At 45.7% G+C, this 17139-nt stretch overlaps 1 protein-coding gene across 1 annotated transcript in view; it reads left to right on the top strand.

Annotated features, from left to right (window-relative positions):
- TEX26 (testis expressed 26) overlaps window positions 1-17139 on the top strand; it is a 551340-nt gene that overhangs the window by 57408 nt on the left and 476793 nt on the right. Inside the window, exon 3 of the mRNA XM_044073242.1 lies at window positions 2413-2497. Within this exon, the coding sequence (XP_043929177.1) occupies window positions 2413-2497 (85 nt within the window). The remainder of the gene's footprint in view (window positions 1-2412; window positions 2498-17139) is intronic.

Here is a 17139-nt window from a genome sequence, read left to right as displayed (position 1 = left end):
GAATGAGCCATTGCCACATGTATGTGACAGTCTGTTTGGAATTTATGGAGTTTGAATCTCACCACTACCAACCATTGCACCATTGGGCATGTGATGGACCGAGACTATGGTTCTTGGATCTATTCCACTGCCTCAAATAGGTCTGATGGCTACTAGAGAGATGGCCTTTCAGGTCACACTACAATTTGATTCAATAGCTAATTCACCAAATGAACTCTGGAGCCAAGAGCATAAAAGAAATATGCATTGCTGTCCTGGGCATGGTCTTCCATCGTCCAGACTAGGACTAAACACTGACCACTTACATAGCTGAATCTTTGGCCTAGCCCCCCTAGACCTTTCTCACCACTCTCTCTATGAACCACACTGTCTTCCAGTGCCCCTTGTCCATGTTTTCTGCATTTTAAACTAATTATTTACACATACACACATACACACACATACACACACACATACACACACACACACACACACACACACACACACACACACACACACACACACACACACACACACACACACACACTTTTCCAGGAGGGCTATCAGAATTCTCCAATTTCTCGTAGCTTTCATCATGGTAAGGTAGTACTACTGCCACTCTAGCATTATCAGGCTAGAGACCCAACAGTTACTTGTACCACTCTGGATTAACAGCCAATATAAATTCTAAAATAATAATAAGCACACAGTAGCAATGGGATAAATAATGTCATCTTGAAGACTGATGCCACAGCTTGACAACCTACAGTACTAAATAACACACCCCTCATATAATAACTAATATTTAAATAACTATCAGACACAGGATCTTTGAAATGAATACATTAAATTTTTTTCTTAGCCATCAGGATGGTGTTGTTGCAGGTTAAATATGTAGAGATAAATAGTTTGCACATAAAATAGAGAAATAACAATCAGTTGTACAAGACAGACTATTTAAGGAAAACCTTTAGCCAGGTTCCATAAATACCCTAATCACCTATAACCAAAAGGACACTGAACCCTTAGTGTTCTAACACACTTGACAGTATACAAGGCAGATTTGCAAACCTGCATAGATGTTGTCAACAAGATCTCCTAAGCAAGCGATACTGATTTTACACTGTCTTCATTTCTAAATAAATATTTTAGCATATGACTTTTTTTCTTCACAGAAACTTCAGCTGTTTCACACACTACTGAAGAAAAATTAATAAAAAACTAACTTTAAACAGGATTTTTCATACACTTATTAGCTGTTTGTATACTAATGACTACTTCCTTGCATACTAATGATGGCTTCCTTTCACAGTTTTGTGCTCAGTGGTTCTTTGAATAGTCTTGCAATTTTATTTTATGGCCATTTGGCTTCCTGGCTCCAAACTGCTGTGTGACTTAATTAATTATACACACGGAATTACATAATTTCTGAGAAGCTGCAGAAAGTTACACTTTATATTTCATTTACAAGTTTCATACATTTCCTTTCCTTTCATCTCCTTTGTTATATTTATAGAGTAAGTTTCAAGGTTAGATGCATTTTCTTGTGACAGGAAAAACACATTTTGTAAATGGCAGTTCCACAATGCAGATCATAATATATATTTTGCAAATCCTAAATATAGCTTACAAATATGTTAATAGCATGAAATAAGAGAACTGGTGAGTACTTTTTCTTTTAGTTTATCCTATTAGTGGATAAGGTATAGTCACATCTGTAACCAAACAGACAGATATACAGACGCACACACTTGTATTATGCCCATCCATGTGTAGTTGAACTTTACTGCAGTTTGGATCCTGTTTGTGAAATAAGGAGGATGCATCTACTCATGACTTATCCTTACACCAGCTAACTGAAATGTGAAATAAGATGTGCTACATATAATGCTGTATTGGGTATAAGTATATCAGAATGATTTATTGAAGAGAACAGAGCCAAACAAAACTAAGAGTCAGAATCTGAGACTGCATGAAATTAGATGGTAGGAATAAAATCAGTAAGTACTTCTTTACAGTGGGTATGGTGAATTAATCTGGAACAAAGTATTTGAAAGAGCCAAGACAGAAAACATTGGGCTTTTTTGTGCTGACCTGTTGAAGATATTAATGACAAAGTAGGAAAATGTAGAAGAGGAGCTCAGTAAAGATTAGATTGACCTGAAGGCTATTTCTTTACCTTTAGATTTTTATGATGCTGCATCAACTTTGTAAGTGCTGTTTCCAGGCAGTGTCTGACAGGCATACACTTTGCCTGTTTTTCTGGAATAACACTCCACCCACACCATCTTCCCTTGAATTCTTGCATATAGCAGCACACTGTTGTATAACCTTTGCAGTCATCTGTCATCCTAGACCATGCTGACGTGCTAGAAAATCACTGCATGGAAGGAAGCTGAGCCCTTGTTCATAAAATGTGTTGCTTTATTACAGGAAGAGAGTACCAATGGGATCCCTATGAAACTACAACAAACCGTGAATTTCAATACATCCAAGGATCTGCGGCTGAAAGCAATCGGTAAGTCTCAGAAATCAGGACAACATACCGGTAGTTAAGTAATGACTATTGTTTTCCATCTTAAACTATTTTCTGTTCCACAGTGGTGCCCTGATGCTAAAGTAACTAGTCTAAGTCATCAAATCCAGCCCTTAACCCACAGTAGAAGAAAACGGCATGCATATTGATGTGCAGACTTTACATATACTTTCAGAAGATATTGACTGTACCAGGCTTAGGTTTTGTTTTAGAAATATTAGGTTAATATCTCAACATGAATATGAGACTAATGCCACAGCAGGTTTATAATCCTTGGAGCTCATTTCTGCAAATTTTTTCCTGCATCTCATTGTTGATCCTGTAAAAAAATGGAAGCAGGAGACTGCCCACAGATCAAATAGTATGAAGACAGCAGTGATTCAATTCATATTTCATTATGGTTGTGATGGACCAGGATGACATTGAAAGGGGTATGACTCCCACCATTGCCAACCAACTGTGATAGAAGGACTGTAAGAAAGTGATGATAGAAATTTTTTTTTCAGAGTTACTGCCCAGTATCTGTAGTACTGAGATAAAACTGCAGCACATAATGTACATATGTGTATTTTGTTAGGAAGAGGGACAATAGCAATGCCCTAGATAAGTATTCTGTCACTTGACAGAATTAAAAAAATAAATCACTTTTAGTAGTAGAAAACATAATGATGGACTATAAGGGGTAGACTGGGAAAACAGGTTGAAATGTAGAGAACTTATTTGGCAGTTAAGACTCAGTGCAGTTTTCCCTGGGTTGAATGACAACATAGAGGATTATGATTGAGATGCCAGTCGTAACTTACTTATTATGTGTTCAAGATATGGATGTCAAGAAATTCATCTTGAGAGTGAAGCTTGAGAGGTGAATCTTGGCATCTGTGTTGAGAACATAAAACTTCAAGGTATGATTGGCATTCTGATCATAATTCTTTGATCTGAAGTAGTTAACTTCATTTGCTCAGCAACCTGTGGGTGTCAGATCCAATTTGGATCCGAGCCGGCAGCTTTCCAAGCTAAAAATATCCGAGCTCCAAGCTCCTCCCCCTACCCATAATGCCCTGCCATCTCCCGCTAACCCTCAGATCTCGTTTGCCGCAGCTTCTATAAGCTTCTCAGAATGAGCTCCGAGCGTAGTACTGTGAGTTTAGCATTTAAATCTTAATTTTCTGTCAAACTTTCTCTAACTTTGTGTGTGTGAACTCCTTCTTATCTTTCTAGCCTTTTTGGGTAGTTTCTTAAACTTTTTTGGTTAAGTTAGATTTACTCCCCTCCCCCTCTGCGTGTGTGAAGGTGTGTGCTTGTGGGCCTATTTTTCTTTTCTATAATGGCTGAAGGCCCTAAAGCTATTTTCTCTAAATGTATCGAGTGTGGCCATAAGCTGTCCCCAGCGGATGGCCACACTCGGTGCATCCTGTGCCTGGGGGTTGATCACCTCTCCTCGGGCTGCACTATTTGTACAGCCTTCAACCCCAGGGCTTTGAAAGATACGAAGTTGAAGCTTATTCTGGCGGGCCTTTTGCCCCTGGATTTTGCTTCATCCTCCTCTGTGGCACCAGCCGCGGCTGCGGCTGCCCCACCTGCCGCTCCTGATCCCCTGGCCAGGACTCAACCTCCCTCGTTGGCCCAGGAGGAAAGGGACGGCAGAAAGAAGGACAAAAAGGATAGGGAGAGAGAGAAAGAAAGGCATCGCAGCCACAAGATGCAGTCCGAGTCGACCCCTTTGGCACCGCCGTACAAACAGCTTGCCTCTCCCCTTAAGGGCTCCGGGCCTTCCCCCTCCTGGCTCCATTCTCCATGTTTCTCCCCGGAGCTGGAGGAGGAGACCCAGTCACCTTCGAGGTCATCTAGGCGGCCTTCTCGGCTGGCTTCGGTGGCCTTATCTAGATCTACCAGAAGTTTATCGGACGCATATATGGACCGGATGATGCATCGATTTCTCCAGACCCAGATGCAGATGGGAGTGTTCTTGCCTCCCCCCCCCCCTCTGGGGGGGAGCTCAACACCTTTTTTCACCTCCATTGCACCTTCTCTGACCTGCTATCGAGGTTCGGAGCTGTCGGATCCGACTAGCTTCGGAGCTGGAGTAGGGTCGGCGCTGAAAGCATTTCCTACTTCAGCGCCGACTGTACCCTCAAGTCTGTCGGATCTGTTTTTGGATCCGAGCTCTCGGGGCCGTGAGGGTCGGATCCTTAGGGGTCAGCGGGCCTTCGGCTCCATTAAGGTCGGGGCACACTACCCTTTTGGATCCGATTGGGTCACCTTCGGTGCCGGTCCGCACGTTGGATCCGAGGGGACTGCTTTCGGATCCAAGGGAAAGCAGTTTCCCCTCAGCATTCAACATCATGGAGAGGGTCCCTTGAGGGATTTGAGGGGCCCAGGCTCTTGCTATGGATCCACCCGCATTTCCACTCAGACGGGCCTGTCTTCCATCATCTGACCCCAGGGACAGCCTGCGCCTATGTCCCAGATTGTTCCCGTAGAGGAACAGGACATTGTTGGTGAGGCCTCTTCGGACAGCCCCCCCCCCCCGAGGAGGTCCCTTACAAATGAAAGTGCAAGAGGAGGCACTTGGACTCACCTGAGTCCCTCACGGAGGACACAGACTTAGAGGAAGGGGAAGGTTCCCCAAGGTCACCCCCAGAAGATGTCTCCTTTGGAGACATTATGGAAATGTTATGCATTAGAAGGGGGTGGTCTGCCCAAAAACCTTCCTCAGATGAGTCTGTGTTTCTGGAGGCATTTGATGCAGGCCCATCTACCTCTTGGGTGTCCCCTCCCGCTGACCCCCTGGTAGACCTCATAACTACTAGGGCATGGAAGGAGCCGGACACTGTCGAGCCAATACCCAAGAGACCGGACAGGATCCTCAGCCCTCCCACGGACAGGACAGTTTGGAGCAAGGGTGCCCCAGTGGATGCCATGGTGGTGGCGGCTGCCACTAAAAAGGATTTAGCACAGGAGAGTTCCTCGGTGCATCCTCCAGACAAGGAGTCTCGGATGATGGACCGCTTGGGAAAGTGGATGTTCTCTTCAGCGACCTTCTCTGTAAGGTCACTGAATTATATGGCACATGTGATTCGGCTCCAGCGGGACCTGATTAAAGAGTACGCTGGGTCACCCCCAGAGTCCATGTCGGCCGAGGACAAGCGGACCTTCTCAGCTCGAATGGCCACTCTCAAGTCAATCACCAACATATCTATGCGGGTTCTCTCCCATGCTATGGAGGGAGTGGCTAGAGCTAGCGGAACGGGCGTCGTCTTACGTAGACAGGCCTGGCTCTGTCTCTGTGATTTTGCAGAACCCTTCAAGGCATCCTTCGCGAACACCCCTTTTGACGGTTCTACGCTTTTCAGCAAAACCATCCGCGATACGCTTCTCCAGAGCGAGAAAGATGGGAAGACGTTATCTGCCGTTGGGATCCGCTTCTCGGCTCCTCAGAGGTCCTACTCCAGGAACCAAAGAGGACAAAAGAAGATGTGGTTCCGGAAAGCTCAACAATCCCGTTTCACTCCGGATTCCTCGTCCTTCAGAGTCAGAGGAGGACAGGGTGGACGCCGGCCCAGAGGCAGAGGGGGTCCAAAGAAATTTGGGTCGAGAGAACCTTTTTCGGATCGACCCACGCAGCAGCCCTGAGGGGTTGCCCAACTGCTCCTCTCTGGAGGCAGTCGGGGGCGCTTCTCAGAGCACCTAGCAAATTGGGAGTCCATTACGACAGATCACTGGGTGCTCCGAATCATATCCAGAGGCTATTCAATAACTTTCCTATCTTACCCTCCCCGAGCAACAAGACTCTTCGATGTTCCACCCAATCAGAGGGAGGCAGCAGCATCAGAAATTCGAGGGCTGCTAAGAAAAAGAGCTATCCAGCGCGTCCCCCCCGAGCAATCCGGATCAGGCTTTTACTCCAGGTTCTTTTTGGTGCCAAACAAGATGGGGGACTTACGACCCATTCTCAACTTGTCCACACTGAACCTGTCAGTTGCCAAAGAAAAATTCTGGATGGTCACTATTCAATCCATTCTCCCACTTTTGCAGGAGAACGACTGGATGTGCTCGATAGACCTCAAAGATGCGTACTACCACATTCTTATGGACAGACAATCCAGAAGGTTCCTCCGCTTTCGGCTGGGAGCCAGCCATTATCAGTTCAGGGTCCTACCCTTCGGTCTCACCACAGCCCCCAGGGTGTTCACCAAGGTCATGGCAGTTATAGGGGCCCACCTGAGGCTTCAGGGAATACAGGTCTTTCCGTACCTGGACGACTGGCTCCTAACCGCCCCCACCAGGCATCAACTCTGCTCAGGCAGGGACTACTTCTTACACCTAGCCTGCCACCTAGGGATCATGATCAACCACAAGAAATCCTTCATTCAACCTACTCAAATTTTGGAATTCATTGGGGCCAGGATAGACACTACACAATCCAGAGTCTTTCTGACAGCGGACAGACTTCATAGTCTAAGCCTTCACATTCTAGACCTCTTACAATCGTCAGCTCTCCCAGCAGAGCTAGTCCTGAGGGCCCTGGGATCCATGGCAGTGGCCATCAATCTGTCGCCTTTCGCTCACCTGAAGATGGGAATCCTTCAATGGACATTGCAAGTTCAATGGTCCATTCTTTTTCACCCCCTGTCTACACCTATTCCCCTCAGCAGAATTTGCAGGGAGTTGCTTCTTTGGTGGCTCCGTTCCAGAGATCTCTGAGAAGGCCTCCCCTTCGTTATACCCCCTCCCCAAGTCACGGTGACCATGAACGCATCTCTCCTCAGGTGTGGGGGGGGCATTGCATGGGCAGATCCGTCCAAGGCACGTGGACTGTCACAGAGACCTCACTGCATATCAATGTCCTGGAGATGAGGGTGGTGCTTCTAGCATCGCAGGCTCTCTATCCCCTTCTTCCTCCAGGAACTATTGCAATTCAAACAGGCAACATGTCGGTAGTCTGGTACATAAACAAACAGGGGGGAACAGATCCTATCCACTTTGCAGGGAGGCAATGAGTGTATGGAAATAGGCGATATCCACCAACCACTTTCTCATAGCAACGCACATTCCGGGTCGGTCAAACATCTTGGCGGACAGGTTGAGTCGAACGATCCTCTCACCTTACGAGTCACCTTATGAGTGGTCTCTGAACCCAGCAGTAGCAAAACAAATCTTCCTTGAATGGGGTCAACCTTGCTGCGATCTCTTCGCCTCGCCTTCGAACACAAAGTGCAGCGAGTTCTTTGCTCTGATTCCCCCACCAGGGGAAGCCCCCAGAGACACTCTAGTTCATGCTTGGCCATCCTGTCTTCTGAATGCTTATCCACCTCTTCCATTGATGACAAAATTCTTGCAGAAAGCTCTTCGGTTGGGAGCAGAGTTATCCTCATAGCCCCATTCTGGCCTCATCAAACCTGGTTCCCTTACCTGCGGTCTCATCTAGTACATCCTCCCTGGATCTTAGATCCCAATCTGGATCTGATCTCTCATCCTTTAGGATTGAAGACCCCCGACCTGGACTACCTCAAACTCTCAGCTTGGTTGATCCAGTTCCCTTAATGGCTAGGACTCCCGGTCTATCTTCCTCGGTTAAGGCCATCCTGGTGGCCGCCCATAAACCATCTACCAGGAAAATCTACAAGAGTAAATGGAAGTGTTTCTCTGTCTGGGTGGAGCACAGGAACTTGGACCCCTTCACGGCTCCTATCCCAGCAGTTCTAGACTTTCTTTCCCATACCTTTGATCAAGGAGCTAGTGCTTCTACTATTAAAGTTCAGTTGGCAGCTATTTCCCACTACCACATTGGAAACAGTTCAGGGCCCCTAGTGTCCTCCAAGATATGCAAAACATTCATGAAAGGAACCTTTTTGTTAAGACCCCCTATTAAAGATGCAGTGCCTCCATGGGATCTTACCCTAGTTCTTCAAGCTCTGACTGGGCCTCCTTTTGAACCCGCGGCTTCAATCAACTTAAAATATGTATCTTGGAAGACAGTCTTCCTGATTGCCATTACTTCTGCTAGAAGGATATCGGAGCTTCACGCTCTTTGCAGTAAACCTCCCTACATCATCTTTCATAAAGACAGGGTCTCCCTCAGGACTAATCCCTCTTTTTTGCCCAAAGTGGCTTCAGAAGCCAACATCAACCAGTCCATCAATCTACCTGTCTTCTTTCCAAATTTCCAAAACAAAGGAGAATACAGACTTCATTGTCTGGATGTTCACAGACAATTACATTTTTACTTAAACAGAACAGCAGATCTTCAAAAATCTGATCAACTTTTTGTTTCCTTTGCAAAATCCTGTCTGGGGAAACCAGTCACTAAAGTAACCTTAGCTAGCTGGATTTCCCAGTGCATTCTCCTAGCATACAAAAGTTCTGGTCGTCCTGAGCCCTTGAGAGTGCGAGCCCATTCTACCCGATCTATGGCTACTTCTGCTGCGTTCTGGTCAAAGGTTTCTTTGGATGACATTTGCTCAGCAGCTACTTGGGCTTCCTCTCATACCTTTATTACACACTATAAATTGGATTTAATATCCAGAGGATGTGCATCGTTTGGCTCCGCAGTGCTCTGGAATATCCTTCCATAAGGGCCTCCCAAGTTGCTGGTAGCTGGGGACTCTGTCCCACAGGTTGCTGAGCAAATTAAATTAACTACTTCAGATAAAGAAGTTATGTACTCACCATAACGTTCCATCTGAGTAGGTAACTTCATTTGTCTGCAACCGACCCTCCCTCCATCCCCCGGACCCTTAGTTCGTTATCAAAGGATCAGGATATGCCCTTGTTCAGTTGACATCACTGGAACGTATTGTAATCCTTTCCTAAGTTATAGAATTTCCTATTGCCTTTTTTTTTTTGGCAAACTCAATCTGAGGGTTAGAGGGAGATGGCAGGGCATTATGGGTAGGGGGAGGAGCTTGGAGATCAGATCTTTTAGCTTGGAAAGCTGCCGGCTCAGATCCGAATCGGATCCGATACCCACAGGTTGCAGACAAATGAAGTTACCTACTCAGATGGAACGTTATGGTGAGTACATAACTTCTTTTTTTGCATGAAGATATGTCTGTTCCATATACTAGTAGTCACAGAAAAATTAAATAAAAAAACAAAACAAACAGTAAGTGTTTTGGCAGCTTTGAAAGCCAGGAATGTATTTGGGAACTTCTGTAAGTCTTTACATATTTCCTAGGTAAGGGAAGCAGCTGGTTCCCATTTACATTTTACTGAGTGTAATATAGAGAGGAGCAAGAAATGGAGTTGAAATTAACCATTTTCTTGTTCTGCTGGTTATTTATGCTCCTGTATGAGTTAAGTAACACCCTGGTTCAGTGCTACAATAGTACTACCTCAGATCTCATTTGCAGCTCTTTGAGATCAGTCATGAGTCACTGGCTCAGGCTGTTTCAGCTAAATACTTCAGTTTACTCTAGCTTTTTTGGTTCCTCTTTTAGTACTTTTATTATCTGACTACAGTCTTTGGTTTCTTTGTTTATATATTTCTTATTTAACCCCTAACCAAAAAAAAAAAAAAAAAATAAAGACAACTGCTTTCTTATAGGCCTCTCATACTTTAAGCTCATACTTTCCTTACTAGATTGTTGGTAGTATTTTCTTAGAATTACCACTGGTGATATCTCTAGTCTTTTACTTTGGTACCCTTGTTCTGTTGTCAGGGTATTCTCCTCTACCATTGTTGGTAGCTTTTCTGTTTTGGGTTTCTGTTGTTGTCTTGTGTAATTGTCCTATCTCGCCTTCATTCTTTAATGATGGGTTTGGAACCGATCCTCGGTTCTGACTCAGCTGTTTACACAAGCTTGAGGTCTTCAACTAGCTCATGGCTTATTCCATATCCCATGATGCTCTAGTGCCATCTTGTTTGCCACTGAAACAGATCGGGTGATTCTCCTAGCTCTGGCAAAGTGGAATAAGTTTTTTGTCTACATTTTTGACTACCTTTAAAATAATTAGCTTGTGTTAGTAGTGTGTAATGTGATTTTTCTTAGAGTGCTTAGTTAGTTAGCTTTTGACTTGCTAGATAGTGAATTTTGATATTTTTTCTGGCCTCTTTGCATTTGGGCCTACATACTCCCTATCCCGTTTTTGTCAAAGTTGTTAAAACTTGTTTAAAAATATTTATCTAGGTTATTAACTTAAAGATAGCGTTTTTCTGTGTGTGCTTGTGACAGTACTGTCGGTTCTGTGTAAACAGTTGTAATTGCTTATATATAGATATATATATATATATATATATATATATATATATATATATCTTGTATTAGAGGTGTGCTGTGTTTTCTATAAGTTAATCTAGCCTTTATTATAGCTCAATTTTTATTAGAGCAGAGTCCATTTAATTTAGAGGGCTTTTTTTCCTTCTTCTTCAGTATTGGTTGTTGCTAGTTAAAAATTTTTTTCTGTTAATAATAAGATACATATGACCGAGATTCTTGTTGTGTACTTTTGTTCAATGTTTATATCCAGCTCATTTAAATTAGAGAGCTGCAGAGACTGTTACTGCTTAAAAGGACTATATTGTTGACTAGACTGTTGATATAATGTCTAAGCAAGGTAAAGAAGGCAAACCTTTGGGTTTCAAAAAGTGCCCTAAATGTAACCAAAAGATGTCAATTACTGATGGTCACACAGAGTGTGTTTACTGCCTGGGGGCAGTTCACTTACAGGAGTCTTGCACCATTTGCCACTCCTTTAGCTCCAGGGTACTTCATGAGAGAAAAAAATAAATTAATTTTAAGAGGACTGGTAAAATCTTCCTTTACAGAATCCCTAGAACAGGGTCAAAGTCCCCATAAAAAGTCAACTTTCCCTACAGCTGACAAGATGAAGAGTCCAAAAAGGTGATCCTCTTCCACCTCAGAAGGTTCTTCCGAAACATCTCTGGAATACTCCTCTGAAGAGGTCCCCCGGAAGAGAGCATGCAAGAGAAAGCATTTGGACTCCCCACAGGAGTCAATCACATCAGATACAGACCTTGATGAATCAGAAGGGTCCCCATGGTCGCCCTCTGAGGATGTCTCCTTTGTTGATATCCTAGATATCCTTAAACAGAGAGGTGGCTGAAAGCCCATCACCCCTTCTGACCAGGAGTCTGTTTACCTGAAGGCTTTTGGGTCTCGACCTTCCACCACTTGGGTGTCTCCGCCTTTCGATGAGATAATGGATTTAGTTTCTCAAAAGGTGTGGGAGTCTCCAGATACAGTGGAGCCCGTCCCTAGGAGGCCAAATAAATTTATCACTTCCCCTGAAGATAAAGTTTTTTTGATGAAAGGTGTCCCGGTAGATGTTGTGGTGGTGGCGGCAACAACCAAGAAGGAGCTGTCAGAAACGTCCACTTCTGTTCAGCCTCCGAACAAAGATTCACGCATGATAGACAGATATAGTAAGCGCATGTTTTCTTCAGCGACCTCTCCTGTCAGGTCCCTGAATTACCAAACACACTTCAGTAGATTGCAGAGAGATCTCCTTAAAGAGCTTGGAGATACTCTTCAGGGTTCAGTAGCTGATTGGATAGCAGATAAGGTATCAACCCAGCTCTCCACCCTTAATTCTATAGTAAACTCATCCATGAGGCTAGTTTCTTATGCCACCAATGGACCAAGTAGGTCAGTGGGTTCAGGAATTACCCTTAGGAGACATTCCTGGATGTGCTTGTGTATCATCCTTTTATTAACGCCCCTTTCAGTGGCTCATCTCTGTTAGGGCCTAAGGTCAAAGAGACACTAACCAGGTGTGAACAGAAAGGAAAAACTCTCTGTGCCATCAGAGTCTGTTTTTCCACCCCTTCTAGACCCTGTCCCAAGGGTCAAAAGGGGGAAAAGATGTGGTTTCAGAAATCCCAAAGAGATTTTCAAGACACATGTGGTGAACCTTCCTCCAGGGGCAAAGGAGGAGATAATAACGGAGGACGCCGGCCACGTGGCAGAGGGGGCCCACAGAATCAGGGTGACTGGGAATCCTTTTTTAGTAAGCCATTTTAGCTCTCCTGAAAGGAGGCCTGCCTGTCCCACTTTGGAGGCAGTCGGGGTCGCCTGTCTTTGTACCCAGATGCCTGGCTAAAAATAACAAAAGACAAGTGGGTACAAAGCATCACATCCAGAGGCTTCTCAATACCCTTTTCTGTGCCACCCCCACAAAGCAAAAGGATTCTGGACATTCCACCCAGTTACAGGGATCAAGAAACCATAGAAATTCAGAATTTGCTAGGAAAAAGAGTCATCCAGTCAGTCCCCACAGACCAGATAGGATCCAGGACTTACTCAAGGTTTTTTTTTGTTACAAAGAAGAAAGGGGACTGGAGACCAATATTAGATCTCAGCAGACTGAACAAATCAGTAAAAAAGACAATGTTCTGGATGGTCACACTGCAGTCGATACTTCCCTTCCTGGGAAAAGACAATTGGATGTGCTCTATAGACTTCCAGGATGCGTACTATCACACAAAAATGGACAAGCCATCCAGGAGTCATCTGCGCTTTTGGCTGGGAGCCTGTCATTATCAATTTCGATCTCTGCCCTTTGGTCTCACTACAGCCCTAGAGTGTTCACCAAATTTATGGCAGTGGTCACAGCTCACCTGCGATGTTTAGGATTCCAAGTGTTTCCATACCTAGACAACTGGCTCCTAACTGTCACCACCAAGCATCTACTAATACAAGCAAGATACAACACCTTACAGCTCATTGCGTATTTAGGGATTACTATAAACTACTAAAACTCTGCTTTATTGCCATCTCAACATATCGTCTTTATAAGCGTAGATTTAGATGCAACTACAGTGATGGTAAAGCTTCCAATAGAAAGGATACAGGCCCTTTGAGCACAAGCATTGGATCTCCTGTTCAAAACAAAAACTCAAGCAAGGGAATTTCGGACAGTACTGGGCATGATGGCAGTAGCTAGCAATGTAATTCTTCTAGCTCGTGTGCACATGAGAATTCTACAATGGCTTCTTTTTACACAGTGGACCATGCAGGAACTCCCAAAGTCTCACCAAGTAACACTGACGGAATCTTGCAGAAAAGACCTAAGTTGGTGGCTTCACTCACACCAAGTGACATTAGGCCGACCTTTTATTCTCCCAGTTCCACTAGCCACAGTGACCATAGATGCTTCCCAGATAGGGTGGGGGGAACAGCCCAAGGTATGTGGCAGGATCACGAGGCCCACTTGCATATCAATGTCCTAGGGATGGGAGCAGTGCTTCTAGTGTTGCAAGCATTCAAGGACTCTCTTCCATTAGGAACAATTGCAATCCAGACAGACATGTCTGTTGTATGGTATATAAACAAACAAGGAGGAACCAAATATTATCCCTTTTGTCGAGAGGCCTGAGAGTATGGCAGTGGGCAGCGTCCTCCCAACGTTTTCTGATAGCAACACACATCCCGGGGAAATCCAGTGTGATAGCGGACAAACTCAGCAGAGAAATATTGATGTCCCATAAGTGGTCCCTCAAGCAAGAAGTAGCAGAAATGATTTTCCAAAGATGGGGCCAGCCTTGCCACAAAGTATTTGCCATGTCCACGAACACCAAATGCAGCAGCTACTTTGCCGTAATTCCCCCTTTAGGGAAACCCCCAAGGGACGCACTAGTGCACCTTTGGCCCCCGGGTCTCCTCTACTCTTTTCCTCCATTTCCATTGATACCAAAAGTTCTTCAGAAAGCCAGCATATTGGGAAGGACCTTAATACTAATAGCCCCTTACTGACCTTGTCAAATTTGGTTTCCATTCTTGCCGCCTCATCTTCAGGAGGAACCTTGGATTCTGGACCCAGTGCCGGATCTTCTGATTCACTCAATGGGAATTCCTCACCCATCCCTTCAAACCCTCAAATTGACAGCTTGCTTGTCTGCTCCAATTCCAAATATAGCCAGGCTACAGAATCTTTCATCTGCTGCACAACACATTTTAATTTCTTCTCACAAGACATCAACGAGAAAGTTATATCTTAGCAAATGGAAAAGATTTTCAGTTTGGACATCAGAGAATCATACTGACCCTTATACAGCATCTATATCTTCTATTCTGGAGTTCTTGACAAAATGAGGGGACAGCTGCAGCTACTATCTGAGTCCATTTGGTAGCAATTTCAAATTTTCACTTTGGAAATGATGGACCAAATATTATGTGCCACAGACTGTCTAAAGCATTTCTGAGAGGCACTAATCTTTTGAGACCAACTGTTAAGCCCCCACTACCACCATGGAATCTAAAATGTTAAGTTGTCAATCTCGCCTTCATTCTTGCTGGATGGGTTCGGAGCCGATCCTCGGCTCCGACTCGGCCAATACTAAAGCTCGAGAGCTAATTCCACCGGCTCGAGGCTCCCCTATATCCCACAATGCTAGGCAGTAACTACCCAGATCTCATTTGCCGCTATAGCTGACGAGGTGCGCTTTTCTACCGGCTCAGGCAGGTTAGTTCAAATTTACCTTTAGGTACTTCTAATAACCCCTTTTTAGTTTTTGATACATATCCTTTAGTTTAATTTTAAAGTTTTAGATAAATCGACCCCTGTTTGTCGAGCCCCCTTCCCTTTTTTTCCCTTGTTCTAGGCCTTCGGCCCTTCCCTCACCCTAGTCCTTTATTAGATTAGTGTTGTAAGGGCTTGTGTGTGTGTGTTTGTGGATTAACATTAATAATTTATTTTAATATTTTTTCTAAAGAGAGTGTCTGGAGTGTGTTTGTGTGTGTTAGGCTCTCTTTTCTTACTATGTCTAAAGACAAGGTCTCAGGCTTCAAGAAGTGTGACTCGTGCTGTCAGAAAATGTCTCTGACAGACGGTCACACTTCTTGTGTGTATTGCCTGGGGCCTTTGCACCTGCAGGACTCTTGTGCTTTTTGTCATGGGTTTAGCCCTAGAGTCCTGCAGGAACGCAAGAATAAGCTTATCTTGCGGGGCTTATTAAAGCCTGAAGGCCCCCCGACTCAATCTGTGTCGGGGAAGCCTTCAAAAACTTCCAAGCAGTCGGCTCCTGCTCCTGAGTCGACTGCTGAGAAGTCTAAGTTGGCTTCGACATCGGCTCTGGCTGGAGCCGATGTTTCTAAGCCTCATACTGTTACCTCGGCTCCGGCTGGAGCCGAGGCTGATAAAACTTTGTCGGCTCCGATACCTTTATCGGAGCCACAATCAAGAAAGAGGTCCAGATCCCCCTCTATCGGATCCGTGCACTCGGCGCCAGGATCCCCTCTTCTTTCGGAACGAAGTCACAAAACTCATTCCTCATGGTCTTCCAGATTATCAGACCATGACTTGCAAAGGGTAGTGAGTAGACTTCTCAAGTCCGAGGCACTGGCCCAAATGCTGCAAAACCCGACTCACCAGTCAGTGGCTATTCCCATTCCCCAAAACATTCCTCCTCCGACTCCTTTGAGTTCGGAGCCAAGGCTTGTCGGAGCCATGACTGTCGGTGCGCCGGATCCGATACCTTCCATTTCGGCTCCGTCGCCTGCTCGATCTCCTCTTTGGAGGGATCTCGGCGCCGAGTTTCCCTCGTCGGCTCCGAGGGGGCGAATGGCATCGGACCCTTGTCTGACCCCGCTCTCCCTCTCGGAGCTGATAAAACTTTGTCGGCTCCGATACCCTTATCGGAGCCACAATCGAAAGAGGTCCAGATCCCCTCTATCGGATCCGTGCACTCGGCGCCAGGATCCCTCTTCTTCGAACGAAGTCACAAAACTCATTCCTCACGGTCTTCCAGATTATCAGACCATGACTTGCAAAGGGTAGTGAGTAGACTTCTCAAGTCCGAGGCACTGGCCCAAATGCTGCAAAACCCGACTCACCAGTCAGTGGCTATTCCCATTCCCCAAAACATTCCTCCTCCGACTCCTTTGAGTTCGGAGCCAAGGCTTGTCGGAGCCATGACTGTCGGTGCGTCGGATCCGATACCTTCCATTTCGGCTCCGTCGTCTGCTCCGATCTCCTCTTTGGAGGGATCTCGCCGAAGTTTCGCTCGGCTCGAGGCGAATGGCATCGGACCCTTGTCTGACCCCGCTCTCCCTCTCGGAGCTGATAAAACTTTGTCGGCTCCGATACCCTTATCGGAGCCACAATCGAGAAAGAGGTCCAGATCCCCCTCTATCGGATCCGTGCACTCGGCGCCAGGATCCCCTCTTCTTTTGGAACGAAGTCACAAAACTCATTCCTCACGGTCTTCCAGATTATCAGACCATGACTTGCAAAGGGTAGTGAGTAGACTTCTCAAGTCCGAGGCACTGGCCCAAATGCTGCAAAACCCGACTCACCAGTCAGTGGCTATTCCCATTCCCCAAAACATTCCTCCTCCGACTCCTTTGAGTTCGGAGCCAAGGCTTGTCGGAGCCATGACTGTCGGTGCATCGGATCCGATACCTTCCATTTCGGCTCCGTCGTCTGCTCCGATCTCCTCTTTGGAGGGATCTCGGCGCCGAGTTTCCCTCGTCGGCTCCGAGGGGGCGAGTGGCATCGGACCCTTGTCTGACCCCGCTCTCCCTCTTGGAGCTTCGGCGTTGGTGAGTTCGGCTCCGACATTGGCTTCGGAGCCGTCTCTGTCGGTGCCGGGGGAGGTCCTTGTCTCTTCGGAGCGGGGGCCTCGGGCCTTGCCTGACAGGGGTGCCTTCAAGGTCATGCGGAGC

The sequence above is a fragment of the Protopterus annectens genome, chromosome 5.part1, assembly GCF_019279795.1.
Source record: "Protopterus annectens isolate FY-2018-M chromosome 5.part1, PAN1.0, whole genome shotgun sequence".
Lineage (NCBI taxonomy): Eukaryota > Metazoa > Chordata > Ceratodontiformes > Protopteridae > Protopterus > Protopterus annectens.
Note: the sequence above shows the minus strand (reverse complement) of the source record. Positions and strands in the feature narration are given on the sequence as shown.